This window comes from Gekko japonicus, unplaced genomic scaffold (genome assembly GCF_001447785.1).
Source record: "Gekko japonicus isolate JY-2015 unplaced genomic scaffold, Gekko_japonicus_V1.1 scaffold1, whole genome shotgun sequence".
Classification (NCBI taxonomy): Eukaryota; Metazoa; Chordata; class Lepidosauria; order Squamata; family Gekkonidae; genus Gekko; species Gekko japonicus.
The window spans coordinates 2,839,623-2,864,149 of NW_015164181.1; the positions used below are offsets into that span (position 1 = coordinate 2,839,623).

At 45.1% G+C, this 24,527-nt stretch overlaps 1 protein-coding gene across 1 annotated transcript in view; it reads left to right on the forward strand.

Moving 5' to 3' along the window:
* The window catches only part of YWHAG (tyrosine 3-monooxygenase/tryptophan 5-monooxygenase activation protein, gamma), a 47,490-nt gene extending 24,745 nt beyond the window's left edge, over positions 1-22,745 (forward strand). Inside the window, exon 3 of the mRNA XM_015407980.1 lies at positions 22,014-22,745. Within this exon, the coding sequence (XP_015263466.1) occupies positions 22,014-22,670 (657 nt within the window). The 3' untranslated portion in view covers positions 22,671-22,745. The remainder of the gene's footprint in view (positions 1-22,013) is intronic.
* Positions 22,746-24,527: the final 1,782 nt, after the last annotated feature.

The following is a 24,527-nucleotide window of genomic DNA, read 5'->3' on the forward strand; positions in this document are numbered from 1 at the left end:
AAGACTGGGCTAGAAGGACCAACTGTCTGGCTCTGTATAAGTCAGCTAATTATGAGGGAACTGTGCTACCTTTGTAATCTCCCATGTGGAAGAGACTATATTTTCAAGATGTGAGAGTGAAGAAGCAGCTTTGATAAAGCAGTTGAGATGCTTTTGAAGGAAAAGGCTTAGCATGTTACAAGAATAAGGCACAATTGCTCTAATAGGAGTTCTTCCATTTTTTTTGGGGGGGGGAGGAGAAGAATAGGAAAATTATATCATACTGTTTGAATCTTCATGCCCGTGTCTGACTCAGTCATGTCTAAGTTTTCAGAGGGAAAACATATTCTCATGAGCAGAAATAGTAACAGTTGCAAGAGGTTCACTGTGTCTCTAGGAAGGGTGAATCCTGAAAAGGAGGAAATTCCTGTGGGTACTATGCTCTGACCCTTTCTACTCAACTTGGATTGTATTGATTTGCTTCTGGCAAGAATAAGAACTTCATAAACAAGCTCTAATCATTGTAGGGAATCTGCTGTTATAAGAGCTTACACTATGAAAACAAAATGACTGTAGCATACTAACTGTTAAATCCATGTTATCCAGTGTGTGTATTGTATTGCTAAACACTTCCTTTTGAGACTTCAGCCTCATTCTGTTGCCAGGGAAGTAATTTTCAACTGTTTCAACTGTTGCCTACCAATTAATTGAAACTAGTGTTCAGGAATGGCCTTTTTAGTACAGATTAATTAATGTAGCTTAGTGGCAGTTGCATCCTGTTGTGCCAACACTTGGTTAAATTAATGCACTGTGTAATAGGGCTAATGGGCTGTAAACTTCCTGCCCTGATAAGGATATATATGCTTTGGATTCTGATATCTATATAGAAGACAAAGCTGATATTGGAAGATTTGTATTCACTTGCTGTGATGCTTCCTTTCTCGGTGGTCCTGGAGTGGGACAGTTCTTTCTCCTGGGATTAGGCTCCTCCTCTGGAAGCAGGGTCGGTCTCATTGATCGATCCAGCTGGGGGAGGGGCCTGTCCCCTGGGGCTGTCCCAGTCATCTCCAAGCCATGAACTCCCCCACAGCCCTTCAGAACTAGAAGAATACACTTTTCCAGCAGCATTAGTCTATACAAAACTCAACTATCTAATTAACTTCCCCTTCTCCATTGAACCAGGAGCAAGGACTGAAGGGAACATAACTATCCTACATCATCCTCCTGTCTGAAACCCCATAAGGAATTCCCCTCGACAGTATCATTACCCTGTGTATCTAGAAGCTGCTCTTTCCCCAAATCTGAGTGGGCCGGACTGTCCCACTCCAGGACCACTGAGAAAGGAAGCTTCACAGTAAGTGAATACAAATCTTTCATTCTCCAGTGGTCCAGGAGTGGGACAGTCCTTCCTCCTGGAACATAGAAAAGCAGTGTGCTCCACAGGAGGGTCGCTCGGCTTCCAGATCTACAGGGTGTGTTGCAGCACTCTGCGGCCGAAGGCTGCCTCAGCTGAAGCCAGCTTATCTATTCTGTAGTGTTGTGTGAAAGAATACACCAACTTCCAGGTGGCTGCCTTGCAGACCGTCTCCAGGTAGGGGAAGAACCTATACGTGACTGAGGTGGCTGCCCCCCTAACTGAGTGAGTTGTTATCCCTTCGGGGGGTATGAGTCCCTTTGCCTTATAGGCTAAGACAGTGCAATCCTGAATCCACCCACTGAGGATAGGAGAGACCTGTCGCCCCCTAGTTGCCTCCCTAAAAGACATGAACAGATTGGCGATACTGCTTGATCCTGTCAATATAATAGTTCAATGCCCTACAGACATCCAAACAGTGCTATTTCCTGTCATGTTTTGGATTCTGACAGGAAGATGGCAGTATGACCTGTTCTGATCTGTAAAAAACTGAGAACTTTTGGGATAAAGGCTGGGTCCAAGCATAGGACCACCCTGTCATTATGAAAAATACAGAGCTCCTTGTTCACTGACAGAGCTCTCAGCTCTGACACCCTTCTGGCCGGTGTCACCGCCACCAAAATAAACTTTTAAGCAATAGTTCTCTCAGAGGACATGATGCCAAAAGTTCAAAGGGAGGCCTACACAGCACTTTCAGCACCATGTTAAGGTTCCATATAGGAATGCGGTGCATGGGAGGTGGTTTAAGTAGCATGATCCCTCTTAAAAATCTTTTAACATGGGGATGTTTTGTCAGTGACCTGCCATTCTTGGAACCCTTAACAGCAGTTATGGCTGCTACCTGTCTCTTTAGTGTACTGGCACTAAGCCCCTTGTTCAGGCCATCCTGGAGGTAAAACAGCATGATCCTGACTGAAGCTTTTAGGGGTTCCACCTTCTTCTCCTGACACCATGATTGAAAAACTTGCCAGGAAGAATTATATGACCCCTTCCTGGACGCTAGCATGGTGTGTACAACCCTGTTGGAATACCCCATCTCCTCTAACTGTTGCCGCTCAACCTCCAAGCAGTGAGGCTTAATAGAGCCGGCCGGGGATGTAGGGTGCCCTGTTGTGTCAACAGATCGTCTTGAACCGGAAGCCGCCATGGCTCAGTCGTTGAAAGAGCTAGGAGGTCTTGGAACCACACCCTCCTGGGCCAAAAGGGTGTCACCATCACCATCTCTCTGCTTTTTGTTCCCGTAATTTCTGGATCACCCTGGGAATCAGGTGAATCGGTGGAAAAGCGTACAGTATGCCCTTTAGCAGGTCACAATTTAGTGCATCTATTCCTATTGCCTGTTTTTCCTTTGCTCTTGATATGAACTGTTGCAGCTGACGATTCTGGCTCGTGGCAAACAGGTCTACCTCCATCATTCCGAACCTGTTGGCAATCTGGCGGAAAACCGTTGGACATAATCTCCACTTTGATTGGTCCAGTTGAGTTCTTCTTTGCCAGTCCGCTAGGACATTGTCTCTGCCTGCCATGTGAAACAACTTTGGCTGTTGTGTTGTCCGTCTGTACCAACGTGTTGCTCCCGGAGTAGCTCCCTGAAGTTTAGTAAGCCCATCCTGATGGCTCTGAGTTCCAGAAAGTTTATACTTTTCTGTGTCTCTTCCTGGGACTACAGTCCTTGTATCATACTGCCTTGCAAGTGTACCCCTCATCACAGGAGACTCTCATCCGTAGTCATCACTACTCGCCTTGGCTCTCTGATCTGAGACCCCTCTACAAACCGAGAGTGCTCCATTCACCATTTTATCTGGCATCAGAGAGTCTGTGGTAGTCAGATCAGCTGGAACCCCTTTTTTGCTATGACATTCTGAAGAGGCAGAATAAACTGTTGGAGTGGCATTGCGTGGAATCTGGACCATTGGACTATATCCTGGCATGAAACCATCATGCCCACCAACTTGGCGAATTCTATCACTTCCACCTTGGGTCTGCCCAGCACGTCTGAGGTCATGGCTCTGATCTTCTGTTGTCTCTCTTGAGAGGTACACACTTTGTCTTTCTTAGTGTCCACTTGCACTCCCAGGTGTCCCAAGACTTGGGTTGTTTGCAGGTTGCTCTTCTCCATGTTTCTAACAAAACCATGTTCTGTGAGAATCTGCACCGTCCTGTTTGACGCTTCCACACTCTCCTGAAAGGAGGGTGCTTTGATCAAAATGTTGTCCAGGTATGGAGAAAGAGAAACCCCTTCCAGCCGAGCTGGGCTATTAGTGCCACTAGAACCTTTGTGAACACCCCGGGAGAAGACTTGAAGCCTAACAGCAGAGCTCTGTATTAGAAATTACGTCTGTTGTATATGAAACGGAGGAATTTTTGGTGTGAGTTCCTTATTGGTATGTGTAAATAGGCCTCGGATAGATCTATGGATACCAGGAGATCCTTCTTCTGAATAGCCGATAGTATGGACCGTAGAGTCTCCATTCTGAACTTCTTTGTTCTGACATGTTTGTTCAGCCGTTTCAGATCAAGGATGGCTCTGACCTCCATGTTCTTTTTTGACACGATGAAGAACACTGAGTACACACCCTGGTTCATTTGAGCCTCTGGGACCCTTTCTATCGCTCCTATGTCCAGGAGGTGCTGAATGGCTCCCATTAGTAATCTGTTTTTCTCTTCGGACTGACTCCGTGGCATCTGTATCAAATGCTTGTGGTGAATGTTGTTGAATTCCAGGGACTAACCATTGATAACTCTTTCCAGTACCCATTGATCGCTTACCGTCTCCCACTGACAATGTGCGAAAAACTGCAAACGGTCCCCTATTCCCTGGGTTTGCGTCCTGCTGACATAGGCGTGCTGAAGTGGGTCCTTTTTTGTTGTTTCTGTTTCCTTGAACACCTTTATGGGAAAAGGAAGGCTTGTTGTCTCAAAAGGACTGGTATCTTTTTTGGGTTTTAAAGACTTTCATCTTCGATGGAAGGACCTTCTTTTTATCCTTGTTTTCTATTAGATACTTATCTAAGCCATCTCCAAATAGATTGACTCCCTTGAAAGGAACTGCTGCCAGCTTGGTCTGGGCCAATTTGTGGACATCCCAATATCTGAGCCAGCTATGCCTCCTAGCAGCCACTCTGCAGGCCATGGCCCTTGCTGACTGCTGTAGGGCATTGAGGATGGTGTCCTCCGCAAACGCTGTAGCTAATGCTATTTTCTTTAGGTTATCTTTAACCTCCCAAAGGATAGTGCTTTCTGCTGAGGCTAGGTTGGCTGCCCATGTATAGGCAGCTCTTGCAAACATGGAACCGGCCATGGATGCCCTCAGGGAACAAGATGAGGCTTCAGAGTCCCTTTGCAGGGCCTGTGCTATACGTCTGTCGCACTGTTCCTTGGGTAAGCTGTCTGCTTCCATTGGGAGGACTGAAGTGGAGGCCGAGCTAGTGACTGGATCATCCACTTCTGGTAATTTGATTCTCTTAGTGGCTTCTGGAATAAGAGAGTAAAACTTGGAGAAAACTTTGTTAGTAGCCTTGGGTCTCGTGGAATGTTCCCACTCTGCTTTCATGATATTGAAGAAAGACGCCGGGAGTGGGAGGCCAGTTTGAGTCACTGAGAATTTTGGCGTTAACTTCCCTGATCCTGATTGGAATTCTGGATCTGGGTCATCTAATTCCTTAGATTTTGGTGAAAGTTCTAAGGTCCTCAGGACCTTGGGAAGAAGACGTGCATACAGTTCCTGAGGAAAGAGTCTAGTTTGCATGGTGGGTACCACTTCTTCCTCTTCCTCAGACAGTTTCCCTTCCTCTTTGTCAGAGGAGGTCATGGAGGACTCTGAATCTTCCCTTTGAAAATCCAGCAGAGGGCTACCTTCCCTTAAAGGAGACTGGGTTTGCCTATCCTTCTTTGAGTGAGATGGTGAAACAGAGGCACTACTGGATGCCTTTCTCTTTCTGGAGTGAGATCTTTTCTGTTGCCTGTCCCTGCCTGCTCTTGTGTCATCAGGCTCTTTAGCTTCCTGTATCATCTCCCTAATTTCTCACCTCCAACTTTAACCACTGAAGCAAATTGGTTTTAGCGTCTTCCCCTGATAAGTCCATGTCCAAAGACTCTTGAGTGGGCAAGGAAACAGATTGTCTGGGGAATTCAAATTCACTGCCCTGTCTCTGTGAGCTAGATGGGCCAGATCTGTCCTCCATATTGAACAAATTCCTGGTAAGTGAAAAAGAAACTTCCCATGAGTAGTGGGGAGCATGAAATGGCTGCCACCATTCTGTTTCCCCTGCCCCTTTCTCTCTAATCTGCCTGATGCTATGACTCAGCTCCCCCAGATCTCCCCTTGGAAGAAATGGACTTCAGAGGAAGAACCTATAGGGTGTTCAAGGCATGAGGTTGTGAGCACATACGACTGCCTTATACTGAATCTGACCAACATGTCCATCAGACTGGCAGCGGCCCTCCAGGGTTCCAGGCTGGGGCCTCTCATCTCATTCACTACCCAGTCCTGATAACTGGAAGTGCTGGGGATGAAGCTGGGGTTTTGTCCCCCCTCCCCACAGGAACTGGTCTTCCTTGGTGGTATCCCATCTCAGAGGTGACCAGGCCATGCTGTATCGCAGGCTTAACTCACATGGGTTGCCTCCCCCCCGGGTCTCCCTTCTGTTCAAGGAACCCGGGGAAACTGGAGGCTCGGGAGAGGGAACCTCGATCCTGCGCAGAGCCGCCTCTGGAGGTCTACCTTTCGCCTGAGGGGTTTTTTTTTGCTCCCTCCTCCCCCAAAGTCGACTAATGCCCCCAGTAACCACCAGTAACTTACTGCGACTCTCTGTACTGCGCTGGGCCCTCACATCTGGGGGCTTCGCCAGATGAACGGCTCGACCACAGCTGCCTACACAGACTCCCTGCTTCAAATCCTTTCCGGGAGGGGGGGAGGACTCTCCAGCCCGAGGAGGGAGAGTCCTGCAGGAATTTGTGGTAGGGCTGTGGTAACCAGGGATCTCCTGGTGCCACCAGCCCTCCTCGTGTGCTGCTGACCATGACTCGATTTCAAAAAGGCCTCCCTGACCTTTTTAGCTGCCGACCGCAGCCCGAACGGCCCCTCTGGGAGTCCTTGCCTATCCTTTTTCTTACTGGATCGCTGGCTCACAGAGCCAGCCAAATACCTTCCTGCTCACATGGCAGGGCCAGTAAGTCTGGGACAATCCCAGGGGAAAGTCTCCCCCCCCCCCCCAAGCTGGATCAATCAATGAGACCAACCCTGCTTCCGGTGGAGGAGCCTAATCCCATGAGGAAGGACTGTCCCACTCCTGGACCATCGGAGAATTTAAATTATTGTGAGCTGCCAAAAAAGTGGAACCCTAACTGCCAGAGACCATTAGCAAAGTTAATTATTCGTTTATGGAAAGAAAGCTGGTTTACAGCAAACGAGAAATTATATGTCCTGCGTCCAAAAACTGTTGTGACTTTTACTGTGAATAGATTGTAGTATGGGTGTAGAATTAAGGATCTGATTCTTCTTCTCAGTCTCTGTGTAGCTGTACAGAGCACCAGTAGGAACTTTCTAGACCTAAGATTTAGAATAGCTAGAAAGCCTGTTCCCTCCCCCACCCCAGAAACCGGGTGGTGGAATAAAATACATGGAATACTTCCCTATCAAACTTAAGTTTAAATGCTTATAACATAAAATTTATAACTTGGTTGGCATATAAAATTGTATTATTTGACATTTAGCAAGGGGGAAAAGTATAAATGCCTTCGTTTTCTACAAGCAGTCTTGCAAATATACCCTGTGCCATGAGGGCCTCAAACTGCTGTATCCTGTGCTATCTTACTGTAGGTATCTCTACATCTGAGACGTAGGGAATAATAATGATAATAGAAGTGTCTTCAGAATGTTCTAACATTGTCCTGAACTTGAGGGCCATGCCCACCTGATTCCTGAAGAAACAGGACCTTTTTATATAGTGACTTCCAGATCCCTAACCTGAGGGCCATGCCCTCAGGATCTGAATGCCCACCTGAGAGCCAGTGTGGTGTAGTGAGCAGCAGACGCTAATCTGGAGAATCAGGTTTGATTTACCACTCCTCTATGTGAAGCCTGCTGGGTGACCTGGGGCCAGTCACAGTTCTCTCAGAACTCTCTCAGCCCCACCTACCTCACAAGGTGCCTGTTGTGGAGAGAGGACAGGAAGGTGATTGTAAGCTGTTTTGAGACTCCTTAGGGTAGAGAAAAGTGGGTATAAAAACCAGCTCTTTTCCTTCTTTTTGGATTTCCACCTAATTTCTGGACCTTTTTATGTAGTGGCATCTAGACTATGAAATGCTATACCTGCATTTACTTTCAGTTGGATGCCAGTTAAACATTTTTAGCCACCTCTGTCTTTGACACCTTATTTCCAGTTTTGTTTTACTGGCTACAGCATTTGTTATGTAGACTAAGCCTTTCAGAGTTGGTTGTACATTGCCTTCGAGGCCTGCATTAAGTGGGGAAAAAGAAGAAGAGGAGATTGTATTTATAACCTGCCATTCACTTGGAGTGATATTTAAAAGTTTTTAAAAGATGACATTAACTTTATGTTGCTTCCTTAAAGCTCATTCTTACTGTCTAAACGAATGAAGCTGTCTTTACAGTTGGAGGGAAATTTTGGTAGACCTAGGCAACATAATGATGCCTCTTCTGTGTATACATATAAAAGGTTTTATTATTTTTTCATAGCACTGTGGTCTTGATGGCATACAGTACATTAAAACTGCTATAAAATGCCAATAATACAAAAACAGAACAGCAAAACATCAAGAAATAGTAAATCAGCAATAAAACAAACCCTAAAAACATCTTGGCAGCAGAGTAATGCAGGTGATGATAATTTTAAAAAACAACCCATATAATAACTCCCTGCTTAACAGCCAAACTTCTGGAAGTATTAAAAATGCTTCGTCTAGGGCCCAGAGTTCTTAAGAATCAGGGAACACCTGTGGCAAGGTCATCCCATGGGGGAAGGACATGGCTGAGAATGCCTTGTCTTTTCCATACCGTTGGGATTGAGCGGACACTGCCAACTAGATAGATGCCTTTTTAGATTCTTTCTTTCTGTACCATCTGGGTTATTTCTCCAGAGTACATAGCTTTGGATCCAGCCAGCTTTTTCATGGTCCCTGCAGTTCCCCTTCATACTACAGCCAGAATCCCAAGGACACTTATACATGGTCTCATAATTCTCAGCATAACTTTTTCAGATGGTGTGAAGTCCCCCTCCTCTGTTTTTTTTTCCACCAGCAGAAAAGGCAGCTAGATCCAGTCTTTTCTGGAGATTGTGCTGATTGTTTGTTGGAGCTGGGAACAGTCTGCAGTAATTTTGCAAATAAGTTCACAAAAGCTTGTGTACATTTCTTATTAGTCTGACTACCCACAAATTGCCTGTATTAAAATCTTTTGCAGCCAGCTTTGTCAGATACATTAAATGAACTCTGGCTCATGAAACAAAATGATACCATAAGGCATAACAACTCCCTTGTTTGGCTACAGTAGACTGCCAGGAGAACCCAACTGGAATATGTTAATGTGTCCTTAAAGAAGCCCACTTTTGCAGGCCGGTGTCTTTTTAAGAAGACTGTTGCATGACCTGTTCTGACCTTTAAGCTCTGCAATGTATGGGAAGCACCCATTCATCCATAATATATCATGTACAAATACAGAAACTTGTATGGTTATTCAAGGTCTGTCCTGAGGTATAGATAAGTCTTCTTTCAAGCAGCACTTAGATGACTGGGAGGTTAAGAGGAAAGGCAGAAGTGAAAGCTACCTTTAGGATTGAAGCATTTAACCTCAGAGGGAGAATTGTGAGTATCTGTGTATAAGCTGAACTCTGTGCTCTAGTTGTCGCAGCCTTGAAATTGAACACAGAGTTAGATACTCAAAAGGTAGGTAATAGGATGGCTTTGTATGCTCTGAAACTGTAGAGATTATAATGGCTGCCCTAGCGAATTGTATAGCTATAATAAAGCCAGTGATAGTATGGGAAGCACCATTTCTAGTTCTAGCAATAAGAGAAGTATCTTTATATTTCTTCCTCAACATTGTAATAGTCAGGCTGAGCAGGACTAAGTTCACAACCAGAATACTTGCTTTTGCAGATGGAAGATGGTGCTCTCCCATGCAATGCTCCCTCTAAGCTGTGGAGACTTGTGAGCAAAAATTCTACTTTGTGAGCTACTGGCATTAAAGTTGTGACCGAGCAATTTGGCTGCTGCATATATTAGTTTGCTCTGGAGCCATCCTTCCTGAGCTAAGACAAAAATGTGTGAGCTGGAGGCTAAAAAACTGAGCTAGCTCATGCTAACTCATCTTAGAGGGAACACTATTCCCATGTCTGTCCCCAGCATTTGGTGGTCAGGCCATAGAAATTCTGTCCTAGCTATATTGGTTGATAGAAATGCTTGATGATAAAACCTCTTTAGTATCTGGGAAGGAAAGAACTTTGTTACTACCATTAAGTGGTAGGGTAGGAGGGAGAAGTAGATTATGATTATTCTATGGATTTACTGTAAACAAAAGAGCAATATCCTATAATTACTACTGTTTGTTAGCAACTCTTGACTACTAACTAGTACTTATGAATTCGCCTGGTTCTAGTAGTTACTGAGTTGTGCTAGAGGATAGACAAGTTGGAATGTGTCCATAGGCGAGCAACGAAGATGATGAGGGGTCTGGAGACTAAGTCCTATGAGGAAAGGTTGAAGGAGTTGGGTATATTTAGCCTGGAGAGGAGACAACTGAGAGGTGATATGATAACCATCTTCAAGTACTTGGAGGGCTGTCATATAGAGGATGGTGTGGAGTTGTTTTCTGTTGCCTCAGAAGGTCAGACCAGAACCAATGGGTTGAAATTAAATCAGCAGAGTTTTCGGCTAAACATTAGGAAGAACTTCCTGACAGAGCGGTGCCTCAGTGGAACAGGCTTCCTCAGGAGGTGGTGGGCTCTCCGTCTTTGGAGGTTTTCAAACAGAGGCTAGATGGCCATCTGACATCAATGCGGATTCTGTGAACTTAGATCATGAGAGGGAGGGCAGGAAGGGTTGCCTCAGTGCTTAGTTCTTGTGACCCTTTTTTCTACACCCAGGGAAATGCTGATTACCACTCTGAGGTCAGGAAGCAATCCTGGAGGTTTTTTTGTCATCTTCTGGGCATGGAACAGTGGTTACTACGGGTGTGGAGGGGGCGATATTTGTGAATGTCCTGCATTATGCAGGGGGTTGGACTAGATGACCCTTCCAACTCTTTGATTCTATGAAACAACCGAGTGGCTTTTTAACACACATCTTACCTCTAGCACTGTTCATATGTTTCAGTAAATGCCTGACCTTCATAGCCCAGGCAAGCCCAATCTTGGAAGCAGTCGAGGTGAACTCACATGCATACACACACACACACACACACACACACACACACACACACACACAAACATGCACATATTTTACAGTAAACTCATGGACATCTGTTTGTAAGGAAGAAGCAGCGTGAGTTCAGTTTACAGTTGAAACTGGTGACCAGCATTTGTATAAATGTGCAGTTTTGATTACATGTTCAGTGTTCATCTATACATGCATTAAATACGACATGAGAATTACTCAACACACATGTAAAGAAAAATACACAGGATGCGTTCAGATGGCATGCTGAGAGCGGTTTAAACTGGTCCGGTTTTGACACGATTATTTTTACTCTGGACAATCGTGATCACATGGGAGCGTGTGTCAGTTCTTTTGTTTTTGTTTTTTTCTCAGTTCGCGCATGCGCATAACTGTTCATCCGTGGAATTGAAAAACTTTATCCTTGCGCATGCGCAGAGCCACTAAGGCAAATCATGGATTTCACTTGACAGTTCCGCATAGCACCGTGATTTCACCACTTTGACAGAAGATTTCCCTTTAAACTTTTTGCTCGAAACTGGCCTCTGGGATCCCGAACTCAAAACTAGTGACTGTTTAAATGTTGGTTTTAAAAAAGCGTGTGTCAGTTCTTTTGTTTTTGTTTTTTTCTCAGTTCGCGCATGCGCATAACTGTTCATCCGTGGAATTGAAAAACTTTATCCTTGCGCATGCGCAGAGCCACTAAGGCAAATCATGGATTTCACTTGACAGTTCCGCATAGCACCGTGATTTCACCACTTTGACAGAAGATTTCCCTTTAAACTTTTTGCTCGAAACTGGCCTCTGGGATCCCGAACTCAAAACTAGTGACTGTTTAAATGTTGGTTTTAAAAATGGGGGAGCGGAGCTCCGCTTATGCGCATACTGCCAATGCACACAAAAAAAGGGCTGCCAAAAAGCGGAAGCTTCAGGCTTCCAAGCGGGGAGGGGGTTGAAATAATTGGAAGTGGCTTGACACCAGAGGAGTGATCACACAGGGGAAACTGTGGCTTTAAACGGGAGAACTGACAGGAGGGTTTTGACAGGAGGCAGATGTTGACTGGGTGATCGTGCATATAAAATCCGTTGCTGAACTGTCACGACATCAGATCAAACGGCGCATCTGAACGCACCCACAGATTGTACTTGTGTTCCTTGTAACTTGGGAGCAGCTTCTGTCTCTTCCACCGTCTTTTTAGATGAAGTCAAGGGAATGACTTCTGTTGTGGAATGTTCCCCCTCAAAGCAGCAACTTCCACCTTCACCTTACTCTGTTCTTACAGCTAATGCAGCCAGGCATGCCTCCCTGGCCCAATAAATAAGTTGCTCATAGTGAAAGGCTACCAATTTGTAATTGTTGCTTTCCCGCTGCTATGCAATTTCTTGCTTCTGAGGAGCAGGGACAAAACAAAACATCTGAGTAGAAGGAAAAAGGGGCACTGGCTGTTTGCCTGAAAGAGAACTTCACACAGAGATGAGGGGTACAGAAGGAGATCTATGCTGCTATTGATAGAGTGGAATGAATACAAAAAGGGATCCAGGGTGCTATGGCCCAGGGAATCTAAAAACAGAAGAGCTGGTTCCTATGTTGGGAAATTATCAGCAGATATTTAGCTGCAGGCAACTAGTATCTGTTGATAAACCTAAAATAGCTAAATAGAAACGACATGCCACTAGCTTTTGTACAGTATGGCATTAAACTCTATTATCTGTGTATGAGAGCCTTTGATTGGTGAGGGAAGAGGGACAACTTGGAGAGGGGGTGTTAATAGTTTGTTTCTCTGAAGACAAGCATAGATGGCAAGCGAGACTAATAATTCGAAGGAACTTTCTTTCCAGAACAAGTGCAGATTATTAGCATTGGGAGGGGGGATGTAAAGTAAGTATCTGTGTGTAGCTTACTGTTATATCCCTCACCTCCAAAAACCTTCAAAGGGAAAACAAAAAGTGCTGAATTGGGATTTATCACAAGATTGGATATCATCCCTTAGCCTGTCATAAACTGAGACTTGGGCTTCTTCACTCTAGTTGTCAATGGCTCAGCAGGACCCACCCTTCAGGGATGTTGATGGGTCCTTACTTTGTAAACCTCTACAGATGTTTAGTGCTTCTCTTGTTGTACACTGCATTTAGTTGTACACTGCATTTGCACTTGATAATGGTTATGAATGCCATGCATTTGAGTAAATGAGGTCTGACTCATGAAAACTTAAGCCAGAATAATTTTTTTTAGTCTTCAAGGTGACACAAGAATTCTCTTTTATACGGCTTATACGGAGAGAACATTAGATCTCTAGAGACTGTTTGAAGCAGGAGTGAATTTGCTGTCCTTAAGAATACCAGGTCTCAACTATATTGCAAAGCTACTAAGTCTGGTAATTTCCTTTTTAGTTTGCTTAGGGAATATTAGTTACAAGCTAATATTTTAATAGTTACTGAAACTAGAGCAGAAATCCTTTGGAGTGAGGCAGGTAAGAGTATTTCTGTAGAAGAGCTGTAGTACCAGGCATCCTTGTTGATCTAGTGATTAAGTTGCAAAGACATAGTGCTCGCCTTGTTCATTTCTTGTCCTTTACTAAAGCTTTATTTATGGTTTAGGTCTTAACTCCTAATTGAAGTCTATCTACCTGTGGTTTCACATTACCATCTTAGAAGAAAAGCAGCATAGTTTTCTTTTGCATGTGACTCCGGTATATAAGCCTGCGACTGGGACTGCGACCAGTCATACAGCTATTGTATGAGCCAGTTTGGTGTAGTGGTTAAGTGCCAAAGAGCCAGTTTGGTGTAGTGGTTAAGTGCGTGGACTCTAATCTGGGAGAACCAGGTTTGATTCCCCACTCCTCCACTTGCACCTGCTGGATGACCTTGGGCAAGCCATAGTTCTGTCAGAGCTGTTCTTGGAAAAGAGCAGTTTCTCTCAGCCCCACCTACCTCACAGGGTGTCTGTTGTGGGGAGGGGAAGGGAAAGGAGTTTGTAAGCCACTCTGGGACTCCCTTGGGTAGTGAAGGGCGGGGTATAAATCCAATCTCCTGCTCCTCCTCCTCTTGATATACAGCATTATACCAAATTTCCATAAACGTATGGAGTTGCATGTCTGTTCACCTTCATCTAGCTGGCTTTTAAAACATTTCTAATACGATCTTTGTCGTGGTCTCTGTGCAGTCCCACACATGGGTTGGGTGCCTGCGCACGACCTCGACCGGAGAAACTTCTAGAGCTTTGCCTCAGAAAGCTTTTGGCGGGCTCTCTTCCTGCCCTGGGGAGCAGGCATGTACTGTGCATGCCTGGAGCGGGGGAGAGAGCCGCCTCCCACTCAGTTCTTCTTCGACCGCCTGTGTGTTCACACCTTGTTTTTGTTCCTCCGTAATTGCCTCAGCTAAGTATACATTTCTCTTTTTTCTCTCTCTCGTTGCCTTCCGTCTTCACTCTTCAACTTTTCTTGTTATTATATATATTTTAAAAAATTAAATACTTCTTTTTCTCCTTCTCTCACCACCCCCCTTATTTATAGTGAGTGGGGTAGAAAATGTATGGGCAAAACAAAGTTTTTAAAACTGTGCCGTTATTGCCCAGCTAAACGTCCCCTGAACGACAGTCACGATCTGTGCCTATTTTGTCTCGGGGAATCCCATAGAGTCGATACTTGCATTCATTGTGTTAGTTTTAATAGACAAGCTCGACGTAATAGGGAGACTCGCCTTAGGGCTGTGCTTTTAGAGGCAGCCTTGCGCCCTGCCATGGCTTCGACTGTTTCTAAAAAATCAGAATCCTCTTCGAAGGCACCAAAGTTAAAATCTACACGGCCTGAGGGTAAGGCTTCCTCGAAATCGAAAGTCAAGCCCTCGACATCGGCTTCAACTTCGGCTGTCAACCCAGTCGTCATTACTGGTTTAACGGCATCAACCCCTGCTGTGGCTGTTGTACCTAACAAGTCCACTTTGCGGCCTCCAACACCACCACCCACGCTCTCTTCAGCCTCTGGCCTTATTCCGCTGGGTCAATCTACGAGATCTCTTCCTGACTTGTCTTGTCACCGGGACTCTCGATCTCCGACGCCACACTCCCGTACCCCGATCCACCATTTGGAGGGCACGGAGCATTCTGCTGGCCATCGATCTCAATCTCGATATGATCAAAAGCGTCTTATTCGTCGCCAGTCACCTTCTCCTTCGGGATCGCCTTCTGATGACGAATACTGGTCTGATAAACGAGATCGACCAGATTACTATCCTTATTATTATCTGAGATCTCCTACTCCTCATCGACACCGTTAAGATCGCCTTCGTCACTTCGAACGTGATGACCAAGACGATCTCGGTCCATGACTTTGGCCCGTTCTGTGGCCCCTGACCAGCCTCCTGACCTCTCGAGGCCTAGGGATGCCCCTAAGTGTTCTCTCTCAGGACCTGGGCTTCATCCCCCTGTTGATGACTCGATACTGGCTGATCTCACTCAACAGCAGAGATCTTCCTCTCCCATGTCAATATCTGACAACTTGGATTCGGCAGATCTCGATGTTTCGCACATCAAAGATGACTTTCGGCCCTCGGGGTCTATTTTACCTACTGAAGGCCCGAAAGCATATCTGGAACTTGTAACCAGGTTAGCATCCACCCTTCAGGTCCAGGGTTCCACTGAATCCCCGGCTGTGACTGACGTCGTTCACAAGCTTGTTCAGGCTGACCTCCCGCCTTTGACGGTCCTGCCTCTATTGCCGATCCACCTCTCCACCCTCAAGGAGACACAAGGAGACATGGGTTCATCCCGCTTCCATTCCCCCAGTCGCCAAATGATACGAAGCTCTCTATAAGATCCAAGAGAGCTCGGGGAAGTTTCTCTTCAGCCAGCCAGCCTCCGCCGAATTCCATGATTGTCCAATCTTCTTTGAAATCGAAGCAATCTGCCCGCCACTCTGCGCCTCCCGATCGCGAGGGCCGCAAGATCAATGTTATCGCGAGGAAACATTCCTTCGCCTCTATGAATCTTTGTATTGACACCTACCTGTCATATCTGTCGGCCTATGCCTTTAATGTGGCTAATGCGGTCTGTCCCGTCTTACAGTTTGTTCCGGAGGAACACCGTCCAACGTTGTCAGGAGCTTTATCAGAAATTTGCATGATCTCGAAACAGTACATTAATTCAGTCCATCATGCTGTCACTTGCTCCTCGAAAGTTCTTGTCTCCGCCGTCGGTCTCCGTCATCATGCTTGGCTAAGAGGTACCTCTTTACAGCCCAACGTGAAATTCCGGATTGAGGATCTCCCCTTCAATGGCAAAGGTCTTTTCCACTCTACCACTGACGAAGCCTTAAAGGCTGTCTATGACAGTCGGAAACAGGCTCGCAACCTTGGTGTCTCGGCATCAACACATTCCGTCTTTTTCCTGTCGTTCCAGATCTCTTCTCTCAGGTTCGAGGAAAGGTCCTCCACCCCGATCCCGGTTTCTTCTAATTAACAGCCTGGAAGATCCTGCATTAGACTTCTCGCCTGAAGTGTCAGAAGTCCTTCTGAATGCCAGGAAGCCATCTACCCGTGCCACTTACGCTCTAAACTGGAAGAGGTTCCAGTCATATGCCTCTGATCAGTCCTTTGATCCTCTCCAGTCGTCTCTCCTTGAGATTTTTTCCTATCTCGTCTTGTTAAAGAATATTGGCCTGGCATACTCGTCTTTAAACTTCCATTTAGCAGCCATCTCGGCCTACCATCCCTTGATACAGGAATCTACGGTTTTTCCCCACCGCTTGACCAAATCGTTTCCCAAAGGTCTCCTCCACCTCTGTCCCCCTAGGAAGCCTTTGGTGCCTTCGTGGAGTCTCTCATTCTCACTCAACTGATGTCTAAACCATTTGAGCCCATGGCCACGGCTGAGTTCAGCTTACTCTCCTGGAAAACTGCCTTCCTTATAGCTATTACTACTGCGCGCAGAGTAGGGGAACTAGCTGCCTTTCGGGCAGATCCCCCCTATACAATTTTTCATAAGAAGAAGGTTGTCCTTAGACCAGATCCTTCTTTCCTGCCTAAAGTCGTCTCTGCCTTTCATCTGTCCTAGTCGTCTGTCTTACCTTCATTCTTTCCAAATCCGACTGATGCACCTCAGAGAGCCCTCCACTGCCTCGATGTGCGCAGAGCGCTCTCCTTCTATTTACATAGGACTCAGCCTGTACGTAAATCTCCTCGGCTGTTCCTTGCCTATGGGCCCCCTCATGTCGGGGAGCCCATTTCCTCTCAACGCTTGTCGAAGTGGGTGACTTCCACCATAGCCCTTTGCTATGAGTTTGCACGTCAACCCGTTCCTACCTCTTGTCACTGCCCATTCTACATGGGCGGTATTGACATCCACTGCTTTCCTGGCTGGTGTCCCGTTGGAGGACGTCTGTGCAGCTGCTACGTGGTCCTTGGCATCGACCTTCATGACCCACTACGCACTCGATGTCCGAGCTCGACGGGATGCTGCCTTTGGCCAGTCGGTGCTGCAATCTCTCTTCGCTTGACCCTGCTACGTCTCCAGGTAGGACCTGTGGGTGTTTTTTCCAGCTGATGATGCTGTGTCTTAACCAGTATTCTTTGTGTTTCTTGCAGCTGCCAGCTCCCTCCTCCAACTGGTTCAGCTCTTGTAATCACCCATGTGTGGGACTACACAGAGACCACGACGAAGATAAACAGGTTGCTTACCTGTAACTGATGATCTTCAAGTGGTCATCTGTGCAGTACCACAATCCTACCCAGCCTTCCCCACTGCTGGCATCTCCTATTCACCTTTCTTTGGCTTGATGGGACTTACCGGTAGCGGTCGAAGGAACTGAGTGGGAGGTGGCTCTCTCCCCCGCTCCAGGCATGCACAGTATGTGCCTGCTCCCCAGGGCGGGAAGAGAGCCCGCCAAAAGCTTTCTGAGGCAAAGCTCTAGAAGTTTCTCCGGTCGAGGTCGTGCGCAGGCACCCAACCCATGTGTGGTACTGCACAGACGACCACTCGAAGATCATCAGTTACAGGTAAGCAACCTGTTTTTCTTTCATCAACACAACATCAACTGTGCCAGAATCAGTGTATTCTCTCAGCTGTATTTGTTAATGATCAATCCTGCCTGGCTTCCTAATGCCGTATTGGTATGAACTGCACATGATGCTTTGTTACTGTGTAACTGAGCACTTCTGTTCCAGCACAAGGCAAGACAGAATCAAGCTTGCCTTTGCGGGTGGTGCCATAGCTGGCAGGCATGGTTGTACTGTTTGTTTTAGTATCGCCTTTCTTGTAATTCCTGGGCTTTTTATTATCAAGGGAAAATGTCAGAATGAGCTTAAGGTTACATAGAATGGATGTTGTATTACACATAAAGGTACCTGCAATCAAAACTGACCACTTGTTTAAAACAGGCTGAAGTCGAGCGGTGTCTAATGACTGACTTAATGACTTGTCTAAATGAAACTCCTCTTTGCTATTTAATAGTTATCCAGAGCCAGGTAAAATAGATCACTTATATCTAACTGGCTAGTCTGGTAATCTTTGTCATATTTGTAATCCTCGTGTACTCTCTTTCAATCATCGGTTCATTGATGCAATCATTGCTGAACACAAGTTAAGTTTTAAATGGAAATACTATCACTGGATACCCGATTTACTGTTGTATTCTCAATTGTTGTTTTGATTATTACCTTCTTGTTATACGTTCTATTTGAAAAATTTAATATAAAGATTTATACAAAATAGTTATCCAGAGCCACCTGTGCTAGGATGCAAATTACTGTTGGTTTGCAAGCTACCTTGGGCAAGGTGGTGGGTTCAGGAAATGCTTTGGTGGAAACTGAGAGTTAATGCCTTGGCAATGGTAATCTACCTTGGTAGTATGTTTGAAAATTGGTTGGGATAGAGAACAAGAGTTGACACTAGAAATAGAGAAACACATTTGAATGTCCCTTACACTTACTTGCATGCATGTTTGTCCCTTTTGAAAACATGAAAATCTCCTCTTTGGATGGGGTCATTAGTAGGAGTGAGCTAATTTTGTTTTTGTAATCCTCTGATACAAAATGAAAGCTTAATCATCTGGCACCTGATCATCCAGAATGCTCTGTTAACTGGCATTGCCCATAGGGCGCATTCCTCTCTTTTATCCCCCCATACCCCTGCATCTTTGGACACGTGCCTGCCCTACTCCCACTTGATGCCTCCAGTCATTGCTGGGCTTCTAATCGCCAGCTGACAGCATCCTTGGCTGCTATTTTTCCCTTCAGTCTGACTTGAGTTGTTGAGAGCCAGCTCTGTTGGAAGGCTCCCGGGTAGCTGGCCTGCTTGTCTGCCTGCTGTATTGGATGGTTCCGTGGCTTTGGGATGAAGCCTTTGAAAAAATGGAACAATGAGCGTGGGCCTCTGGCCAGCTGTACCACCAGAATATTGGGCAGCAGATCTGAGAATTTCTGATTCCTGCCTCCTAATGTGGGGCAGAATTTTTCCAGTGGAAATTTGTCATTTTAAAAAATTGTTTTATAAAATTAACAATGAATGGATGCTAGTACAGTATTAGGTAAGCGGGGCAGTTTCAAAGTTGTAATATGTTTCAGATTATTATCTTAATGTATATGTTTTGTTTTATATAAATGGGAGGTAGAACAGGAGGGGGGGAAATTCCAAACAAATGAATTAATCTAAATTTTAAAACCAAGTTATAATTGCACCTGATTGACTGGGCTAGTAACATCAGGGCCAAAGCTAAAATTCTTGTATCATCTCTTCCATCATGTGAGAAATTCACCAGTTCGATCCAGAATTAGCAAATGATCTGGGGAGAGTGACAGTTTTCAGTTTTGTTCTTAAATTAAAACAATGCATCCTGAATTTTTACAAAACATTATTCAATGCCCCCCTGAAAATTCCTCATCAGTCTTTGAATAGCATTTTTAAACATTAGGTTTTGGGTCTCCATGCAAGTTCCTAGGCGTACCTCTATAAATCACACGGTTGTATCAGTAGCCTGAGGGGAAAACATTGTGATTGAGCTTAAAAATTTGTCCTTCCTGTTTGCTCTTCTCACCCTTAATGAGTATCTGTTTGCAAACATGTTTTAAATTGTAAAGAATGGCAGTAAAAAGTTACCGGTAGGTAGAGGGGCCTGTTCTGGTTCAAGAACTGGGTGAGGAAGTAAACATCTGAAGTTTTAGGAGCCTGTCGTGGGTGGTCCCCTGTCTGGATGTCCAAGCATGAAGCTAGAAGAGCATACCTCAGAATTACTAGCCTGCACTTAAGATTCTGGCATGTTGCCCTGGCTATCTGTGTTAAAGATTCGGGAATGTTGAATCTTTTCATAAGTATCACAGATGACTTTTCAGAGGTGAAGGTAAAGATTAGTGCATAACCTCAGTGCATGCATTCGCACTCCTTCCCTCTCGTGGCTTGTAAACTGTATAAAAATCCAATTCTTCCAAGATAACAGTAATGTCCCCTTGAAGCATGGCTGTCTAATTAAAATAAGCCCAAAGTGCCCTAAGTAGCTTTTTGAAGCACTCCTGAAAATGTAATTGCCTCATTGCCCAAAATAGAGAGATGCTTGCTTGAGGGGTGCAGTGACCTTCTTGAACATATCTATTTGCCTTATCCTTTAGATCCCATCTTTGTGTTCTTGCTGGAGGCAAAAACATGCTTGCATCAGCTGATGTCTGCCTCTGATTAGGGATGTATGGGAAGTACAAGCAGCCTTGGCTCACTGGTGCCGAGTCAGCTTTGATCTCCACATTTACCATGAGCTGCATCCATGAGCAGCCTAGAATATTTAATTCACTGGGAGGTGGCAGCTGCCTAGAGAGGGCTCATGATGCCTTGTGAGCTGGTGAGGCTCTGCGATGATATAATGTAGGTTTTCTGCTTGATTTAGTGAAGTATGACTTAGATGGCTACTCTTGTCTTGAATAGCTGCTTTCAGTTGTGGGGACAGTGTGTAATCTATCAGTAGTGCCATAGATTAGCTAGTGCTGCAAGCAGGACTTGTTCTAGGCACCTGTTTGTGAAACTCATGCTGTCAGTGCTAAATTCAGTATAACAGTGACCTGTTGTGCATGCTGGTTATTGGTCCTACAAGTTTTTTGGCTGTACTGCTGAGTAGCACAGGCTCTATCTAGTGCAGGAGGTGGGGGGTTGAGAAGCTTAAATGTCACTCTTAAAAAAATCAAGTTACTATGTCTGGTGGCTGTGGGAAGTAACTTGAAAGTCAGTTGGCAGCCTGTTAAAAACCAAATATCTTGGTGGGGTCCAATAAAGAATAGCTTTCTGTTTCCACTGCCTGTGAGAATTCTCTCGCTTGTCCTACCTTTGAAGACCTCTGCTACATGTACATCCCTTATTTATTCTATTAAAGAGCCCTTATTTCCTGCATCCCTGCTTTCTGCCTGCCTTCCTTTTTGTCTTTTTATATTTACTACTGGGCTTCAATTTTTATTTTGGGCTTTTCTCTGCCCTAGAATGGTGTCCTTTATTCTTCAAGAATCCCTCAATAAAGCACAATTGTTATGTGTCCGTACTTTTATTCAGATTTTTCTCCCTATTCTTTATGCTTCAACACATTTTTATGGAGCTTGGTTGCTGCTCCTTATTTCTAGTAGCTAGTGAGGCTAGTCTATCTAATGTTAAACTCATTCCCATTGCCTGGTGGTGGGGGAAGTAGTCTTATAATCTGTCCTTTCCACCCCACAACACTGATGCCAGATTCTTGCACAAGATATATCCTTGTCTCCCTGCATTGTCTATGCCCTTCATTCACACAGTGGAGTACACTGGAAGCTTTTGCTGTTGACCAGAACAATTAAGGTTATGGCCACTGCTGAAGATCTGGGGGTCAAATCTGTGGATTCCCTTTCACGCTTCAGTGTGACAGCCCTTAGTGTTGGAGTTTCCCTTATTACCTACTGTGATTCTTTGGAAAAATATGTCTACAGATGCAAAGTAAGACATCCATTCCTGTCAAGGACATAAACAGTCAGTCACAATAACTGTTCCTGCTTTAAAAATGATCTTTTGATTTTTGTCTGAATATTTTGCTGCTTACGCGGCTGAGTACCCAACATATTGCTCCCTTGAAAGGCATTTGACATTCTGTTGACAGATATGAATGGTCTGGAAATGTTTTAGTATCAGTCTTGGATTTTAAGGCAATAGTAGTGGTGTAGGTTCTTGGAAGGAGCAAGCTTTCAAGTAAAGAGCCAAGTCTGATTATGCCTGTTGTTTGTTCTTTCTGTGATACAGGTGACAGAGCTGAATGAGCCACTGTCCAATGAAGAGAGGAACCTGTTGTCGGTAGCCTACAAGAATGTAGTTGGGGCAAGGCGTTCTTCTTGGCGAGTAATTAGCAGCATTGAGCAGAAGACTTCTGCTGATGGCAACGAGAAAAAGATAGAGATGGTCCGTGCTTACCGTGAGAAGATCGAGAAGGAGTTGGAAGCTGTGTGCCAGGATGTGCTGAGCCTCCTAGACAACTACCTGATCAAGAACTGCAGCGAGACCCAGTATGAGAGCAAAGTCTTCTACTTGAAGATGAAAGGGGACTATTACCGCTACCTGGCTGAAGTTGCCACTGGGGAGAAAAGGGCGACTGTTGTGGAATCCTCTGAGAAGGCATATAGTGAAGCTCATGAGATAAGCAAGGAACACATGCAGCCAACTCACCCCATCCGGCTTGGCTTGGCGCTTAACTACTCAGTTTTCTACTATGAGATCCAGAATGCCCCCGAGCAGGCATGCCACCTGGCCAAGACGGCGTTTGATGATGCCATTGCTGAGCTAGACACCCTCAACGAGGACTCCTACAAAGACTCTACGCTCATCATGCAGCTCCTCCGTGATAACCTAACGCTCTGGACAAGCGACCAGCAAGACGACGATGGTGGTGAAGGCAACAACTAGACCCCTCTGATGGACTGGCAGCTGCACGCCGATGCTACTACTGCAGTCTTTATTTTTTTTCCCACAAGTGGGGGGGAGGGGGTCAGGGGAGGGGGAGGGGAAAGGAGGGGTGACCTTCCAGAGAGGCTCCCCTGTAACCTGTCTTTGATTGCCTCGTTGACACTTTTGCCAAAACACCACTAGTGGAAAGTCAGGCTGGCTGTGCTGGTAGGGAGTGGAATGGAATGGCAGCCTCACAATGGCATATGGACTGTTCTGTAGACTTAATTCAAGGGGGAGCTGTCTTTAAGTTATCTTAATTGCTAGAAATACATGAAGTTGATAATGACTAACTTGAATGGAATGACCCTTGTTTTCTCTTTTTTGGTTTGGTTGAAAAGCAGTTCTGTGGTTCCAGTAAGGGTTCATCCGTCTTTTCAGTTGAAATGCCATATGCTTCTGTTAAGTACAGCTATGTATCTCCCCTCTTCTTACCACCTGTCCCAAACTTTGGGGAACCTCCTTATAATGACATAATTTTAAAAGAGCCCCCAGGCTCAGATTATAGGCCTGTGGGCTTTCTTGTCAAGTTGCTTAAAATAGTTTGCAGTATTAACACTAAATTATGGTTTACAGTATTTCTATATGACAGCCATACTTAACATCAAGCCATTGAGTGTAAACTTTCTCTTGTCTGTTTTTCTGGCTTGCCACCCTCCTCCAGTCTGTGTGGACGATCTTACCCTCCCTATTTGGTTTCCCAGGGGCCAGAATCTGCCTGAGAAACAGCCATGTCGTTCCAATTCTTTGCCATTTTAATGGGTGCTTGGCAAGCAGCTGTATAAACTACCAAGAGTCCACAGCATATAGGGGTTCAGAATTTTAATTAGAGTGGGTAAGATGTTAAAATACAATGTCACTTAACTAATGCTGATTCAGGTCTGTGTGTTCCATATTTTGTGTGGTATTCTCAATATCATCCCAGTTTATTTATTGGTTTCTAACTAAAGGTGTCCTAGCCCCTGCCTCAGGGATCATGCTACCATTTTGCTCATCACCTGACTTTCTCCCATTGTGCCATGAGGTTTGTCAGCAGGTCTTTGAAGCCCCCCCCCCTCCTCCTTTTGTCTTTGCCAGAGCTAGAGCTCTGATCTGTGGTAAAGGCTGCAGTAAGAGTGGAACATTCTGTTGGAGAAATCCACAAAGGGCGAGAGCTTGTTTCCAATGGTTGGCTTGTGTATGTGTGTTTCTTTTTAAACCAAAACCTTAGGCACTCTGGAACTTGTCCTCTAAAACAGGATTTGTTCATTCGTAAGTCTCAGTTGCCTAGAAGAAAACAATATAGCTGATCAGGTAATACTTTTGCCCCCTACTTTTTAAAAAGAAAGCAAAATCATGATCAGTGGAAACCCATTGCTGTTTTCCTGTTTTAATTGAAGAATTATATTTGACCATGTTGCTTTTGTTTATCAAAAGCACCACAGAAGGAAACTGTGCACTCATGACTACCATTGCACAAACATTTGTGGTCCCTTGTGGAAACAGAGCATCTTGTTTCACACGGCGGTCCAGTTGGCTTGGCAAAGTTCAGATGTGGTGTGCCTGAGCAAGAGGATACATTTTCTTAGCGGTTTGTAGTCCTAAAGTCAAAGTTTAAAATGGGTTGATATTGCAAATGCTAGCAAGGCCCCATGAATGCATCCAGTGCAGATACATTTTTAACTCCTTGTACTCTGTTGCAGTGTGACAATTTGCACTCAGTGACTTTCCATTGTTGGCCACCTGTATAATGTGCAGCGCCAATAGCCTGGCTCTTGCATCCTGTTAAATCTAGGAGGAGAAAGAGAGGCTTGCAGCTTAGGTAATTTAATAAAGGGG